At 36.0% G+C, this 17,864-nt stretch overlaps 1 protein-coding gene across 10 annotated transcripts; it reads right to left on the reverse strand.

Annotated features, from left to right (window-relative positions):
* Nucleotides 1-594: 594 nt before the first annotated feature.
* LOC114392722 (protein phosphatase 2C 77-like) lies at nucleotides 595-5,954 on the reverse strand. Of its 10 annotated transcripts, none has more exons than XM_028353942.1 (7): nucleotides 5,825-5,950; nucleotides 5,624-5,687; nucleotides 5,307-5,385; nucleotides 4,088-5,153; nucleotides 3,670-3,987; nucleotides 3,483-3,588; nucleotides 595-1,747 (listed from the first exon to the last, which is right to left on the reverse strand). In XM_028353942.1, the coding sequence occupies exons 4-7, from the start codon at nucleotides 5,000-5,002 to the stop codon at nucleotides 1,410-1,412; spliced, it is 1,677 nt and encodes a 558-aa protein (XP_028209743.1). In that variant the 5' UTR covers nucleotides 5,003-5,153; nucleotides 5,307-5,385; nucleotides 5,624-5,687; nucleotides 5,825-5,950; the 3' UTR covers nucleotides 595-1,409. The 10 variants fall into 10 exon arrangements, 9 of the variants coding, with proteins under 9 accessions (XP_028209743.1, XP_028209746.1, XP_028209747.1 ...); XM_028353945.1 differs by having other exon boundaries at nucleotides 4,088-4,821; nucleotides 4,964-5,153; nucleotides 5,307-5,687; nucleotides 5,825-5,949; XM_028353946.1 differs by lacking the exons at nucleotides 5,307-5,385; nucleotides 5,624-5,687 and having other exon boundaries at nucleotides 4,088-4,821; nucleotides 4,964-5,153; nucleotides 5,825-5,954.
* Nucleotides 5,955-17,864: the final 11,910 nt, after the last annotated feature.

A 17,864-nucleotide genomic window follows, 5' to 3' on the forward strand; every position in this document is an offset into this window, starting at 1 on the left:
AGATCAATTTGTCAATGTCTCACACTTTCAAGTACAAATTTAACTTTTTATCCTAAATTTTTTTTGTTGGTTGCTTTCGGTATAAATAAGCCTTAACCATTGGAGGGAGGATAGTAATTACTTAGATGTTTCTCATTTGTATATGGATTTTTGGTACCTTTTACCTAGTTTAATATATTTTGTTTGGTCGATAAAAAATTGAAATAAGATAGTTGATCAAAATTAAGATTGACTCACCAAAACTAAGAAAAAGAATAGTGTATGTTAGTTTTGACTAGACATGATCACTTAAATAGTTTATGATATTCTAACCTTTAAATATTAGTTTTTAAAATTAAATCAATATCAAATTAAATTCATTCTACATTTTTATTATTTCAAATACAATATTGTTAATAATATTTGGAAAGTCAACTTCATTTGCAAAGAATGAAAGGTTTATCAAATTATCACCAAAACTATTGAAGTGACATGCAAATGTTCATTAAAAAAAAAACTTGTACTGTTTTTGTGGAAAAATTGTGGTTCAATTTTATTGATAAGCATTGTCTTTCTTTAAAGGAAATTTTAATTAATTGAAAAAACAGTAACAAATTATATGGCTAATCCCTGTTGTTCAATTTATATCAGAATTAGTATTACAACCTTGTTCAATATTTGGACACCTAGCAAATTAAATGAAACTACATCAAAACTTAGTAAAAGAAAACAAAATATTCCTCGAGAGAAGAATGCATCATCAGAGTGCACCAATTAACTGATAAGCCAATTGCCTATTTACAACTAGTTACTTTAAGAATTACGTGGAACATCACAACATTATGCACAGGTATACCATTCATAGTTCCCAAAAAGAATAAAGGAACTGTGATTCTTCTTAGGCACCCTTGTTTGTCCTTGTCCCCCACCATCATTGCTTGAGTATAATAATGTAACCAATGGACTTTGGATCATGGCCATTGATATGAATCCACTACCGACACAAACTTCTTGAACAAGCTCCATTTTGTTGCATAATTGAGAGGAGAATCAGGTAACAGTACTAAAACCTGTGAAAGTGGATCACACCTTGAAAGCCACTCTTGCCAATTAGCTACTGCTTCTTTATGAACACACAGGCTAAGATAATATTAAGGAGACTCTTTATGCCTCACAGAGCCTTTGCACTCGGAGGCATAATAATGAATACAATAAGTCCCCAATGCAGCATTAGTAAACAACAAGGAGACTCTTGATTAGTTAAGAGTTTCTAGGGAAGGTGGATATGTATTATAGTACATTGTGCTAATCTTGTTGAGCTAAGGGAAATGCCCTGGTGAAAAATTAGAGGGCAAAACTATATTGGATTATATTAAGCTTTCTATCATCTTCAAATAACCAAGTGCAGTTGAAATCATCATCATTCATCATCATGTCTTGCTCTTATATTTTCTTTGAGGTTTCAAATCAACCACAATCACACTGATGTTATCTTTGCTTCCTTTCTGAAGGGCGCGGTTTGATAGGTATTCTGCTGCTGCTTGTGCAGCAGGATCAATTCCCTCTCCCCTTTCTGAAGAGGGTTGTTCCAAGCCATTTTTCTTGTACCAGAGAATTATTCGTTTCCGAGCGAGGTCACACACCTCCTCATTTGTCATAACATCCCACAGACCATCGCTGGCCAGAATGAGACACTCATCGTCTTTTGTACGGGGAACGAACGTAACTTCTGGTTCTGGAATAATCCATGGCTTCAAATATCTATCGCCTGAAAGTCACAGCAAGGATAAGCAGAAATAATTTCAACTGAATAAACAACTGCATAATAATTGCAGGATTCCTAGTTGCATAGGCAAGCTAGCTGGCCATCATCATTTTGTGACAACAAATATTAACTTGTAAAACAAACAAAAATTATGCTAATTTTGTGCTTTGTCCGTTCAAATCTAAATTAAATTGGAGTATTTGGGTCCTCTCGAGCGCTTTGGTGAGTATAGATTTTCAAAATTTTGATATGGGGTCACTATTACTAGCAAGTGGTGCCAAAACCACTAGCAAAAAGAGTATTGGGAAAAGCCCAAGCCCAAAAGTGTTGGGCATGAGGGGCTGTATTGTGAAAAACCCAAGGCCCACATTAACTAAAGATAGTGTCAAGATAGAGTATATAAGTATAGGACAACCCTCACCCTATGAGTTAACTCTTGGGATTAAGTTAGGCTCAAACCCACACATTCTAAGAAAGAGAATGATAATGTACTTGCAAAATTTCTAATCAGAAATATTGACTTTTTTAATAAACAGTTATTTACATAGAACAATAAGGTAGCAACTGTAGCCAATCAAATATTCTCTTTATTAGAAATAATGAACAGGTGCTTTACTTATGCCAAAGTCCAAATTTAACACGGAAAAGTGCAGCATGAAAAGGAGAGGATGAGAAGAGGCACTGGGGCTACTACAAAATTGCCTCTATCAGCCTTTGGCCTCGGACAACAACTAAATTTCCTGTACTAGTACATTTTCTACCATCTAATTATCTGAACAAGCAAAGATAATCATAATCTCTTACCAGACACAAGCCTTTTTGTTATCGCAACTATACCAATAATATACAAGCAAATTATTGATTTTACTTGCCTCCTGCAATCATCTTTGGGCTTTTAGCTGAACAAAACCTTAAAAAAATGGTATTCTGAATACCAAAAATAGAATGTAGAGGAGCTCATAGCTCCATGATTTGAAGTTTATGTTCAAAGGATACATTTTCAATAATTATTGCAGACTGGCAGCAAAGGGCAAAGTTAAGAAGTTCTAGAGAGAACAGGATGGAATGAAGGGGAAAAAAACCTATTTAATAAATTCATAAAATCCGTCATGGCCGCTATTTAACAACACTGAAGTATAAGAATTCAATATAACCCTTATGAACTTCTAAGTAACCCAATATACAAGGTAAAATTGTAGATGACAATTTTAAAATAAAAGTACGGATATTCCCTCTCATTTTCAGAGGGGAAAAAAATTCCACTCCATAAATTCTTAAATTTTAAATTCCCATGCAGGGAGCTTAATCTCTTTCAATTGTTTCTTGTTCCATCTCTTTCACCACCCCTGATCCAAACAAATTCTTGAATAATTTAAAAAGTTAAACTTATAATCCTACTATAATCCTAAACACGTACGTACACTTAATACCTTGTATATTTTCAGATAAGAATGTAACTATATCCTCACCCAAGTTTCAAAGTTAGCTTACTCGTCAATAAATGAATGGAAGGAGTGTTCATCTTTTAGTATTACTGTTAGGCTAGATTTTTATATATTTCAATTAAATCAAATTCATTAGAGATTAGGGTACATAAAAAGGTGATGCAATAAACATATTGAGGGACGGAAGTCCTTGCAATCAGACATTCTCAATAAAATATTTCCATGAAACTCAAACTAGTACACAAGAGAGACACCGCAAATAAAGTAAAATTTATGATTAAAGAAGTACATACCAATAGACCTTGACATTGCAAGAACACCAAATACACGATGGCCATTCCATTGAATCACCTTTCCTCCAGCTGCCTCAATTCTTGCATATTCATCATCTCGGTTAGGCTAACATACCACAACCATGAATCACCTGTTAAAATTTTAAAATTTTAAAGGGGATCTATAACTATTATTGGAGCAACTTACTTTATGGTCCACTGATAATGCCATGGGTTCTTTGCCACGACATAGAACTGCTCGTGAATCACCACAATTTGCAACTATGATATGAGAAGCACAAATAACAGCAACAACAGCAGTGGAGCCAACAGTTTCTGGGGCAACAGGTTCATTATTAACTTTCCCACCAACTTCAGCATCGACCTTTAAGAAACAATTGGTGAAAACCTTTTTCCACTGATTTTGACAACCATCCTTCATACTTCCACTGATTAGACCTTCCTTCACAAATTCTATTTCCTCAGCCAAGGCCCAATGGGTACGATCACGACAATAGTTTGCAACCTGAATGAGGAAAGCAAGCTCCATGTGAAGGGTATTAAAGATAAAACTAAAATCATTGGACACAAGAATCGTGATAATAAAGAACAGAATTAAACGTTACCTGAGAGCCACCATGACCATCATAGACTCCAAAGAAATGGGTCATCTGCTGATTAAAACACTTGTTTATTCCATCAATTACCCGATCACCAATTAGCATTTGAATAGGAATTTTCAGAAACCGAGGTACAGTTGCAACTGCATCTTCCATCTCAGGTCTTCTTCCACACAAAGATATGAATCCATAAAGTGGGGTATAATCCAATTCAAAAACACTCCGACCAACTGTTCCACTCACCCCTTTTTCCTGAGGCAACTGATGAAGATCAACAGCAGAAGACTTTGGACCAGATCTAACTCCAGACTCTTCTTCAAGGCTCACTGCCACAGCAAGAGGATCAGTCATAATATCAGTGTCGACATTTGACTCCCCTAAATCAACAGCCTCGGCAACAATATTGACAGCACAGATGCTCTTCTCTACATCTGTGGAACACGGTGTCCCAACATCTGAAGTAGCATCAAAACAGAATGACTCCTCTCCACACACACTACTGTTCTCACTGACTACCGAAAGAGAACACGAGCTATCAACAAACTGGTCACCTTCAAACGACAACGAATCCTCCTCAATTTCCATGGTTAACTCTTCATCACCAGCAACCAAAGTGCTTCTATTTTGTGATATCATATCCAACATAGGACTCTCTCCTTCCCTATCTTGAATTGGTGGTATGACTTCCGCAATACCAACTTCATCCTCCAAATTGCCACTATCATGACAATCATCTGAACCTGCGACCGTTTCGGTGAAAATCTTAGTTACAGAATTAGATAACAACCCTGTATCCCCCATCAGCTTAAATCTGGATACATCCATGTGGGGAACTACTGTGGTTGGGTTATCACAGACTGAATTGCAATTACAATTACCTACTCTTAATGGCACTGCAACCGCAAAGGACATCTCCTCCATCGAAATCCCTATCTAGGTAGGACAAAAAGTTACCCTCCCACCCCTCAACTATCACAAAACCTGTCATACTTCAACTAAATTTGCACCTGCTTTTCTGATTGAATATGACCTTAGAATGTGAAAGGGTGGCATTTTCCATTCCTAATGAGCCCTATAAGACAAAAGGGGAAGCAAATTCAGGCGATGCAAAGCATGAACTATAGCTAAAAGGTGGTGAAAGTGAAATGGGGTATAGATCTGGTCAACATCAACGGATCCAAGCTTCCATTTTTGGAAAAAAAAAATTAATCATAAATAGCTATACCAAGTGTCACACAACACCCTTCTCGAGCATTACCAACTTCGTCTACCTTTGTCAACTCTAGTGAGAGAGAGAAAAAGCCCTGAAAAACATTAAAACAAAAACCAAAAACCAAAAAAAATACAAACTTTATCTGAACAAAAACAGACTGCACTAAAACCCCACCAGTTAAAAGGAAACAAATTTCAAAAAAACAAAAACACCCCTTTATCTCTAAGCACAAGAAAGAAGAAAGAGAGTCATGAGAAAGAAACCCAGAAAAGGTAAAGTCTCAAGAATCACAAGGAAACCCTAAAAAGATGACACCCTTTTCCACATACCACCATGAGTTGCCTGGATCTGAGGCAACGCAACGCATCACAGGCGCCCGCGCACTCTCTAGTACTAATAATAATATTAATAATTATTACTTATTACTACAAAATCAATGAACAAAAGAAAGCATAAATAAGAATTAAGAAGTGAAAAAAATAAAATAATAATAGGAAAAAAAAAGAATCGACTGAAGAGTGAGTGACTACCTAATTTTGTCAACGGTGTAGGGTATGGTGGTTGCTTCCCTTCTCTCTCTTTGTCTCTCACTCTCTCTTTTCTTTTTCTCTATCTTACTTCGTCTCACTTTGACACCTGAAACGCTTGTATTGGGGAAAAAAAGGAACAAAGCATCATTAAACAACAATAGCCAAGACATGAGTGTTTTTTTTATTTGTTTTTCTTTTAATTCTGACCTATTAAAAATTAACAGCTCAGCTATGAAGCATTATTTTAAAGGTATGATTTTTTTACGTTGAATTATCTAATTTTAGGTATTTCATTTTAGAAAAATGAAATTATTAGTGCTTGGCACGTGGTCTTCATTTTGATTAACAGAATTATTATGAGAAAATATGCGTTATTATATAAATAGAAAAATAGACAAATGCATAAGTTTATTTAATTTTAATTGTATGAATGTATCTCAGCTATTTCTAAATTTGATGACATGATTGGTTGTTATAAGACATTTACAAATAGTTACAGAGAAAAAAGATTAATTAGTTTTATTTATGCATTACAATTTCAATTTTTTTCATTTGTGACAACAACTAAAAATCACTGATTTTTAAAGTAAGGAGTGGTGATAAAAGTATTAGGCAAATGTGAGCAATAATAAGTTATCAGAAGTTAAAAAGTGGTTTTGCCTTTTTTTATATGCAACGGAATTTTTATTTAAGGTCTCTTTATAATAAGAATGATTGTCTAAAGAATGAGATCAAACAATAACTTTTAAAACTATATATGTATGTTACAAGAACTAAAAATATATGTTACAATAACAATAGTAGCAATAATAATAACAAGAGAGATAATTATATTTTTTACAAAATTTATCCTAGAAAGCATTTTCATTCTTATGTACACCTCTTACTTAATTTATACCACCATTGCGGTGATGAGTTCCTCCCCCCCCCCCTTTTCATCCCCATACACACCTCGTATTTTTCCTATAGGTTTAACGTTGATGCACTGCTATTACTCATCATAATCTCTCCTATGCTTTTTATCCATCACACATACAATTTTTCAGACCTAGACTAAATCCGATGTTCATTTTTTATGTTCTTTGAGTCTATAACACTCTCATCACTTGTTTCCAAACAACACTATTTTCAATCACAGTATCTTCCTTTACACAAATATTTAATTTTCAAATGTCATGCCAAATTAATTAAACATTAGTATCCATGGTTGTTTCCTTTGCCTTTGTCTTCTTTGTCGGACTCTTTTTTGTAAGCAATTCCTCTATTAGGGTCAACCATCAGATCATAGTCTCACCTTCCAAAAACAGTCTCGCCCATCGGAGCACATAAGATGAGATCCCTCTTTAACAGCAAGAACTCATCAGCAACCATGTCCTCTTCCTCTTATGTGGCATTGCCCTAACCCATGTACTTGTGCAACACTTCTCGACCATTATGGTAACGACCTAATATTGACAACAATGTAGGGAAGGCATTGACAGTGGTGAGATTGGTGTGTTCTACTAGTGGCCTAGTCTAGGGTTTAATCTATTTGTTCAAGTACCAAAACCAAATTAAAAACTAAACGTAACATTTTCACAAAAATTACTAAAAAAATCAACTAATTAAATTTTATAATTTAAATTAGAGTTTTCTATTATAATTATGATCAATCAAGTTAAACATAAGTTCCAAGAAATCACGATTTTACATAAACTCATTTAGCTTGTGGGTTGAACAAGATTGGTTTGTGGATTTGTAGAATTGTTTAAAGTGCATATTATATATATTTTTTAAATGATTATTGATATCGATTACAGAATAAATTAATGTATTTGAATGATAGATATTTGGTGTTTGGCTACAATAGTTAAAATTCCTCTCATTAACAAAATAAAAATTAATAAATTAATACTAACTATTAGCTTTTCAAAAAAAAAATGCCATATCCCCTCAATTAGAAGTTGCCATGCCAATTAAATGACGCCTTATTTCCCATTAGGTTTAACGTTGTTTGTATTATACTTTTCATTATCATTTCACCCACATCATTTGTGCCATAAATGCAATCAATTTCTACAATTCTAATACTTAATTTCCATGCACATAAGATCAACATAGAAAGCACGGTATTGTAAATTACAACCTATAATGAAATTAAGGGGCCAAGCGTAAGTTAGCCTTTTATTAAAATATTTCTCCATTACTTAATAGATGGAATTTTTTTCCATATTTTTAATTGATTTTTATAATTCTTTGATATATTTTTTATTATTTTCATTATTTAAATTTTAAGCTTTTTTCAAATCTGTTTAAATATTTTTATTTTGGTCTCGAGCTAGCCAATACAAAATGAGCGTGGATCACCTATATTATAAATTCGCTATTTTGTGAGCTAACCCAACTCATTTATTTGTAAGACAATACTTGCCCACATATCAAGCGTTATTCCTATGTGAATGTGAATGAAAAAAAAAATATGAGGCTTGTGAGAAGGTGCCTCTATGGAATAAATCGTCAATATACTCCTTATTATTACTTTCTCTGGTTTTTAAAGTAATGAAATTATATAAGTAATCTCTAAAATATTGAATATCATATATTTTATTGGTTAAAATGCAAATTTAGCCTTTTATATTTTAGTTTTTATTCAGTTTGATTTTTTATGTTTTAAAAGTTTCATTATAGTTTTTAAATTTTTTGAATAACTTCAAATTAGTTTTGTTCAATTGCTAAATGTGATATAACTGAAATAGATACACATGTTTTTTAAAGGAACATTTTCCTGATTTGCTAAACGTGACCAGTACCTCACCAAGCTCCTTGGACCCAAGTCAATGGTCAACCGCCTCATGCTCTGTAGCCACAACTACCATGCCAGCAACACCATTCTCCGTGAAGCCAAGGACATTGCCGAGAACAATCTCAGGTGGTGTACATTGGTCATGGACAGGCTCTGTTCAGTGATGGTGTTGTCCACCATCAAGAGGAAGATGGAGAGAAGAAGCTAGTGAGTGAGGTGAGAAGGGTAAGATGGGGACTTTGCAAAATCAGGAGGTGCACCAAAACATAAATGGGGTGCCTTAAGTAATTTCCCAGGACATGAGGCATAGTGGAGGTGTGGATCAAAACCAAAAATGCTTAGGTGAGGCCTGTGGACTGTAATATAAAGTGGCCTAATCAAAGTTTGAATTGCCTTTGTTTTCTTGTTTATTTCTTCTTTAATTCTTGTATGAACATGGCATTTAGAAATAAAATTAAAACCTTAAAAAAATTTAATATAATAATAAAAAGATAACAAAATATATATTAAAATTCATTTTAGCATGATTAAATATTTAATTAATTATAGTATTGTGTTCACACAAAAATTATTGGCTTAGTCTCACAATTGATAAATGTTCCAAAAGCTTGACTCTAAATTGGAAGAACATAATGAAAAATGTATTGACAGAGAGTAAAATTGACTAGCGTTATTTAAGAGTAGTTTGAGTTTGAGAAAACTACTTTCTCTTTTTAATTTTTAATTTTATAAATGCATAAAAATATTATATTCTTTTATTTCTTATTTTAAATATTTATGCAAAACATATATAACAAGTCTTAATTTATAATATATATATATATATATATATGATAAAAAAAATAAAAATAATGAAACGAATGGGAATGAAATATAGAATATAATGGTATTATATTCCATTGTTTGGATTGGTAAAATGAGGGTGAAATATAATGTAAACTAGTAGGACCTATTTCATCTTTTTCTTTTGTCCACATTGAAGAATTAATCTAGAATGGAAATTTTATTCCATTTCATTAAAACATATCAAAATAATAAATGAAAATTTTATTCTATTATTTTCATTTCCACTTCACTTTTTTTAATTCATTACATTCTATTTCTTCTCTTTTTTCATCTATCTATACAATTTACAAATATAGCTCAAAACACTAGGAACCACGTGATTGTGGCATCATCTTAAGATGTGTCCCTTTCAGCAACCTCAACTCCAATAACCAAGGGACTGCTTCATCTTCTAGAATTAGTTGTTATGACTTTCTCTTGAACAGGCAAATCCAAAAGAGTATGTCTCGCTTCAACTGATTCAGCAAGCAAGGTATTTTTCTAAAGTTCATTAATGATTGATACTTTACATTTACATTTTAGCTTAAGAAAAACTTGTACCTGTAAAGGGGTAATCAAGTAATCTTTCTTTTTCTAACTCCTTTTTCAAGGTCTTCTACTTCTGGTGATCAATGTTCGATGATAAAAAAAAAGAAGGGATATCTGCCAAAGACGCTCAAGTCAGATCTGGGACAAGAACAATAAACAAGTATTTAATATATTGTAAATAGTCTTACCTCGATATTCTTGCAACTATTTATACATATTTTAATGGCCCTTAGACCTATAGGCCTTGGTACGTCATTACCATTTTACGTAACACTCTAGTAATTGCCATTAAGGTTTCTATTAATAGTCCAATGATTTTTACTTAAATAACCCTAATGTTTTTGTGGTCATGATTCTTCATCTTTGGGTATTTGCGTTCTCAGCTAGGCTGAGAATCGATCCCTATGTCGAGCACCTAGTCAAGTACCAAAGTAGTATTCAGGGGTGTTCAGATATTCAGCTAGGTCGAGTGTCGATCACCATGTTAAGTACCTTAATGCTTTATGTATACACGTGTTTTGTATTCGGTCAGTTGGCATACACACATGTTTGAACATGGAAACTGGTCAAATACAAATGTTTAGGTATTTAGCTATGTCGAGTGCCTAAACACCTGTGTGCTTTGTGGATACTTTTGTGATTCATAATCTAGTTAAGTACCTGGATACTCTCTAAGGATGACTTGTGTTTTTGTGTGTTAAGGCAGAAGGGTATATACGAGAATTCGATTAGTCCACATACCCGTACGGTGTACAAGCCCCCCAAGCCTCGAGGAACACAGTGAATGAGAAAGGCTATAAAGATTCGTATTGTGAAGTTTAACTGTGACGATTGAATTTTCAAACTTTGATGGCATTTGGTGTTCTCTCTCAGACATGACTTGATATGGTTGTAATCGTTTGGGCTTGGATTTTAATCATTATCGACCCCCTATATAAAAAAGGGATTTACATCATTCTGGTTTTACACTTAGAATTATGAACTCACTCTACACCGGATACTACTTGATTTCTTTGTAGAGTCGAGTACTGGACTCGTGCCTAGGGCTCCCGCAAACTAGGATTTCTTTTATGTGTATGGTTGTATATTTTGTGATCTTCACATGGAGATGCCCATTGACAATTTCACCATGGTCGTCCTTCGCATTCTTAACGTTGCTCCTTCTCAATTGCATCCCAACATATGGGTAGCTATTCAGGCTTTTCGTGCCTTGTGTAGTTTTTTTCGCTTTGAGTCAACAGTGCGGTTGTTCCTTTACTATTTTCGAACTTGGCCGACAGACAAAGCTCAATGGTTATCTCTGATACATCATCAAGATAGGCCATTGTTTAGGCCTTTTATGTCTTCCTATAAAAACTTCAAAATGGGTTTTTCAAAGTGGTTATCATCCCATGATTGGGTGACAACTTCTTTTATGATTTTGATGGTCGGTCGTTATTTTCATTTTACTCGCAACAAGTGCCGAGGAAGTATGATGACTTCCCGAAGGAGTATTTGAGTGAAGACAAAAGGCATAATTTGCCAATTCAAGAATGACTTCCCCACAGGTTGTCTGCCAAGCCTATTGTTTCTTTATACAAGTTCCTTACTATAATGGAGGACTTGAAAGGTATATTACTCTTTCTTTTTACCATTTTGCTACTTTGTTATCGGCTTTCTAACTTAATTATTTTGTTTTTAGATATTGTTCATTCTATTGGAATGGATGCTCGGGACATTGATGTCGCGTGCCAGGAGGTCGGTGTTACTTCTAGCAATGCTATTGTTGTTGCCCCCTAGAACGGAATCCTACTCCTCATTCGATGCCTCTGGATGTTGTTCCTTGGTGATATGAACAAGAAGAAGAAAACAAGGCGAGATGTCGAGGAGGAGAGTCATCCAAGAGAGTTGCAACAACCAACTCGATACCAATTCAACACTCCACTGCCCAGCTTTACTAAAGCTCTCTCTATGGTATTAGGAAAAGAGTTTTCCAATTTCGCATACCACCTTCAAAATCAGATGTTGAGCAGTGTTGTATTTGATTATGGCAAAGATATATTACAAGGTGCCAATGTGGACTTCCAAGCTTTTATGTGCAATGCCTGGGAAAAAATATTGGAGAAGCATCGTGTTGGTTTCGACAAGGCAATTCGACAAGTGAGATATAAGTTTGAGATTTGGAATGATGTTGCCTTTGATATGTTGATGGATGTCTATGAAGGGAACTTGGTCTCTATTCAAGACATTCCTAGAAGGACTCCCCGATTCTCGTCCTCCGACCCCCGGTACCTTTCATCTTGCTATGCCTCATACCGATACCCTAATGACGAATACTGATAGCGTTGAGGATGATACTAGGAATCAAAATGAGGGTGAAGAGAACAATAGATAGGTTTTATATATTAATTGTGGTTGTTTGGGAAGTATTTTGTGTTGGTCGTTTAGGCTTTTATTAACTTTTTTGTATTAATGCTTGTAAATTAATGAAATAAGTTTTCTTCGATGTTGGCTACAAAAAGACTTAATATTTTGGTTAGAAATATTAATATGACTAATTACGTATGTTATAGCGATTCATGAGTTGAATTAATTTGGTTGTCGGTTTAAAGGTATTCAGGAGGAAAACTCTTCAATGTTTATGGAAGGAAAGGTTTTTTTTTTCTCAAGATGCGTCCTTGGCCGAGTATGGGTACTTGGGACGAGAACTTTTTCATGAGGTGTGTCCTTGGCCAAGTGGGTGTACTCAGGAGAGAAACCTTTTTTTCACAATCTGCATCCTTAGTCGAGTGAGGGTGCTTAGTAGGGAAACATTTTTTTTCACAAGGTGCGTCCTTAGCCGAGTGAGAGTGCTCGAGAGGGAAACCTTTTTTTTTCACAAGGTGCGTCCTTAGCCGAGTGAGGGTGGTCGAGAGGGAAACTTTATTTCACAAGGTGCATCCTTAGCTGAGTGAGGGTGCTCAGGAGAGAAACCTTTTTTTTCACAAGGTGTGTCCTTGGCCAAGTGTGGGTACTAGAGAGGGAAACCTTTCTAGTATACATTTAACCGAGCATAGGTAATTGTCAAGAGAAAAAATGAAATAGAAACAAATTTGCATTCATTTGGATTAAATGGGGTTGGGGGGGGGGGTCATTAAAACCTTCTTAGTAAAAACCCTTTCATGTTCTTATAGGGAAAAAATTGAGTAAGGAAAAAGAGTGCCCCTTTTGAATACAAATGTTTTAACTATAGTAAAACATGAGGTGTGTAGAGTTCCATGTTCGTGGTATGACTTTGCCAAAAATTTCCTCTAATTTGTATGCACCATTCTTGAGATTTTGTTGAACACGATATGCTCTGGCCCAATTAGCTGCCAATTTTCCTTCCCGAGAGTCCTTCCTTGTTGTTCCTTGTACTCTCCACACTAGATCTCCTTCCATGAATTCTCTCGGCTTAACCTTGGTGTTGAACCTCTTCATCATTCTTTCCTTGCACGATGTCATGCGCTATTCTTGCTGAGTCCATGACCTCTTCTGTCAAGTCCAATTCGACCATTGAGTTTTCATTGTTGCTAGCTTCATCGTAGTGTTGTTACTGAAAGGATGGTTCTTCTATCTCAACTAGGATGATCGCATCAGTTCCATAGGTCAACCAAAAAGGTTTTTATTTAGTTGTTGACTAAGGTGTGCACCAAAGTCCCTACAAGACTTCTAATAACTCCTCGGCCCATCTTCCTTTTGCTAGATTAAGTTTCTTCTTTAATTCGGTCAGTATAACCTTATTTGTTGACTCTGCATGTCCATTGGTTTAAGGATGTTCCACTAAAGTAAGTTGATGCATTATATTCAAATCTATCATGAGATCATTCAACTTTTTATCCATGAACTGCAGTCCATTATCGGTTATAATGGTGTTGGGGATGCCAAATATGGTTATTATATTTCTCCAAAAATAATTTCTCACATGGTTGGCTGTTATATAAACCAATGATTCAACTTCTATCCACTTAGTGAAATAATCCACAACTACCAAAAGATACATGCATCACCCCTTGGTAGGTGGGAAAGATCCATCCCCCACATGGCAAAGGGTCAAGGTGATGTCAAGGTATACAATTCGTCAACTAGTTGGTGGATAAGGTTACCATGTTGTTGGCACTACATACATTTCTTCACAAATTCTGCACAATCACTTCTCATGGTGGGCCAATAATATCCATCCCTGAGCACTCAGGTGGCCATGGTTCGTTCCCATGAGTGCACTCCACAAATTCCCTCATGCAACTCTCTTATTACATAATCCGCTTGCTCCACACTTAAGCATTTAAGAAGAGGAGTTGTGAATCCTCACCTATACAAGTCTCCAACCATGATGGTGTATCTTGTTGCTTTAGTTCTAAGCATTTTGGTTTTTACATGGTCTTCGGGAGTTACACCTCTGTTCAAGTAGTCCAAAATATCTGTCATCCAACGATTTCCCCTGTGATTATATTTAAACATTCTTCCATATAGACATTGGGCTCATGTAAAGTTTCCTATATAAAGGTTCTCAATTGTCCTGGCTTTCAGTTACTGGCTAGTCAAGTGAGTTTGTAAACCCTCTCGTTGTGGTTCCTATCTATATGTCATACATGCATCTCTTTGAAATCCTCCATTAATTTCATAAAGGTGTACTAGTATTTCAAGAGTTGTGGCTCCACCTGATACTCCCTCGTTGATCTATCTAGCTGCCACCTGTGAATTGCTCTAACACTTTATCATTTTAGCTCCAACCTCTTTTGCTAACCTTATGCCGACCAACAGAGCTATGTACTTAGCTTGGTTGTTGGAGGCTTTGAAACCAAACCTCAAAGATTGCTCCAAGATTACTTGGTTTGGACCTTCTAGCTAGATTCCTGCTCCACATCCTCGTCAATTGAAAAAGTTGTCTACATGCAGTGTCCACCATTGCTTTGAGAAGTTACTTGCTAGATGTAATTCGTTGATGAAATCAGCCAAATGTTGGGTCTTAATTGGCCCTTTAGGTTCATACCAGATATCGAACTCTGATAGCTCCACTAACCATGCCATCATCCTCCCTACCAGTTCATGCTTTCTCAAGACTTTGGTATTCTCACCACCACTTGATGACTTTGGAAATATTGTTGAAGCCATCGAGCTACATGTACTAAAGCTAGGGCTACCTTCTCAATCAGTTGATGTCTGGCTTCGGCCTTATGTAGCATCCAACCTATGAAATATATGGGATGTTGGGTTCCTTCATTCTTTTGGATTGTTGTCATGCTAATTGCTTCGCTAGAAACTAACAAGTAAATGATCAAACTTTTCTAATTATTTGGTTTGACCAATAGTGGTGGTGTTGACAATGTTAATTTTAGGTCTTGAAAGGCTTGCTCACACTCTTGGTCCCATGAGAATTTTGTGGTCTTCTTTAATAAATTCATGATTAGTATAGCTCTCTTGGCAATTCGAGGTAGAAATCTTGTCAAGGAGGCTATGCAACCTATGAGTCTCTGTATCTCCTTAAGGTTTGTCAGACTCCTCATATTAATGACAGCTTGACAGTTGTCCAAATTGGCCCGTGTGTCTCTGTGGGAGAGCATAAAACCCAGAATTTGCTTCATCTTACCTCGAACACACACTTTTCAGGATTGAGTCGCATGTTATGTTTTCGGATTTGTAAAAAGATTTCAGCGAGGTCTTTAACATGGGACTCAACTTCATTCGACTTGACTACCATGTCATTAACGTACACTTTCATGTTCCTACCAATCTGGTTTTTGAAGATTTTATCCATCAAGCGTTGGTAAGTAGCTCCTACATTTTTTTGACCAAATGGAAAGACTTGGTAGCAATAGTTCACCGATTCAATTATGAAAGCAATTTTCTCTACACCTCTAGGGTGTATACAGATCTGGTTGTACCCATAATATGCGTCTAAGAAATTGAGCGGCCGATGTCCAGCTGCTCTGTCCATTAATTTGTCTATATGAGCAAGGGGTAGGCATCTGTAGGGATGCTTTATTGAGATCTATGTAGTCTATACACATTCTCTATTTACCATTTGATTTTTTTACCATGACTATGTTGAACAACCATGTGGTGTATCGGACTTCTCTTATGAGCCGAGTTGCCAGTAATTTTCCTACTTCTTCATGTATAGGCATCCTCCTATCTTCTCCCATTTTTCTCTTCTTTTATGTTATTGCCCCAACGGCTCGACATACAAAAAGCTGATGACAATGGTAATTTGGATCAATGCCTGACATGCTTGATGTTGACCATGCAAATAAATCTGCGTTTGAATTCAACACTTGAATTATGAGATGTTGCTCCCTCTCCTCCAGTTAGGTGTCGAGGTATGTGGCTTGGTCCTTTAGCAAACCTAACTAGAGCGACTTTTTTTCTTCATTGGGCTTTACCCATTAATCATCCTTGGTCCTTGGATCTAAATCCAAGTCTTCATGTACACCCAATTTTACCATAGTTACCATATTAACGGCTTGAGACTTAGGTATCTCCTGAATGAGGGTGAGCTTTAGGCTAGCCATATAACATTCTCGAGCCTCCTTTTGATTTGCATGGAATGTTATGATAGTTTTGTAGTATGATGGGAACTTCATGGCTAAATGTGGGGTTGATACAATGGCCTCAATTGCGTTGATTGATGGGCGATCGAGTAGAATGTTGTAAGATGCACTGGCATAAAGAACCACATATTTTACTAAGATGTCCCTATACCTCGTCCATTTTTAGTTGAACCTTGTCATTAGTTTAATAGATCCCCTTGTGGGGAGCCTTTCCCCCATGAATCCGAAGAGTGGATTGTCACAAGGCTATAGTACAAATTCGGGTATGTCCATCTGTTTGAAAGTCTTTTAGAATAAGATATCCGTCGAACTTCCTTGGTCTATCAGGGTTTTTCTTACTAGGCAACCGACAACTTCGATGGTAATGACCATAGGTTCATCTTGTTCAGGATGCACTCCCTTGAAATCTACACTAGTGACGGTTATGTCTGGCATCTCCACTCTATTTTCCATGGCTACCACATTTACAGAGCGCACATTGCGCAAGTGCTTCTTACTTGTCAAGGAGGTGTTTCCCCCTCCTTCAGAACCTTTGACTATTGTATTGATAATCCTTTTTGCTTCTGTTCTCTTTCCTTGGAGCTAATTCTTTGTCTTTCTTCTTTGTGTTTTATCCTCGCCTGGTCTTTGACTTCTGACATAGTCCTGATACTGATTAGTATCATGACGTTGTGACATTTGCGGTTTATGGAAAAAATCTTTCAAACTCCCCCTTTGATAAGATCTTCCATCTTGTTTTTTAACGTAATGCACTCTTTCATTGAATGTCCTTGATTTCTATGATACTGGCAGTGATTTGAGGGATCTGCTCTAGGCGGTTTGTTGGCTCTTTTTGGCATTACTATGACTCCAGTGGCCAGAGCCTGTTCGAGAATTTGGGTTCTTGTAGCATTGAAGGGGGTGTAATAATCATGTCAAGGACCTCGAGGTTCCCGTGCATTATCCTTATTTTTGTGAGTATCTTTGTCGATCTATTTCCTTTGGCTGAACACTTCACTTTTGATTTGTTTATTGTATTCAGTGAGCTCCTCCAGCTGCATGTACTTGACAACCCGACTACGGAGTTCATCTAGGTTGGCTGCCAATTTTTTGCAAAGACTGTTCACAAAAGGAGCAGGTCGCAAACATGTCACTATGTGATCCGTGGCTATGGTGGGATCAAGATTTTGAATGTCCAGAGCAACTTTTCCAAATCTTTCCATAAACGATCATAGGGTTTCCTTCTTATCCTGCCTGAGGCTAACTAGAACCATAGATGTCAAATGATTGGGGACAACTGGTTGCAAACTGAATTCTGAACCTAATAGTCAGGGTTTCAAAGTGATCTATGGAGTTT

Source organism: Glycine soja, chromosome 17, assembly GCF_004193775.1.
Source record: "Glycine soja cultivar W05 chromosome 17, ASM419377v2, whole genome shotgun sequence".
Classification (NCBI taxonomy): Eukaryota; Viridiplantae; Streptophyta; class Magnoliopsida; order Fabales; family Fabaceae; genus Glycine; species Glycine soja.

Coding starts and splice junctions, on each gene's coding strand:
- LOC114392722 (XM_028353941.1), bottom strand. CDS start 5,002: ATGGAGGAGATGTCCTTTGCGGTTGCAGTGCCATTAAGAGTAGGTAAT. Junction 3,589..3,669: donor CATTATCAGTGGACCATAAA/GTAAGTTGCTCC, acceptor GTGGTATGTTAG/CCTAACCGAGATGATGAATA. Junction 1,748..3,482: donor TGCAATGTCAAGGTCTATTG/GTATGTACTTCT, acceptor TGTGACTTTCAG/GCGATAGATATTTGAAGCCA.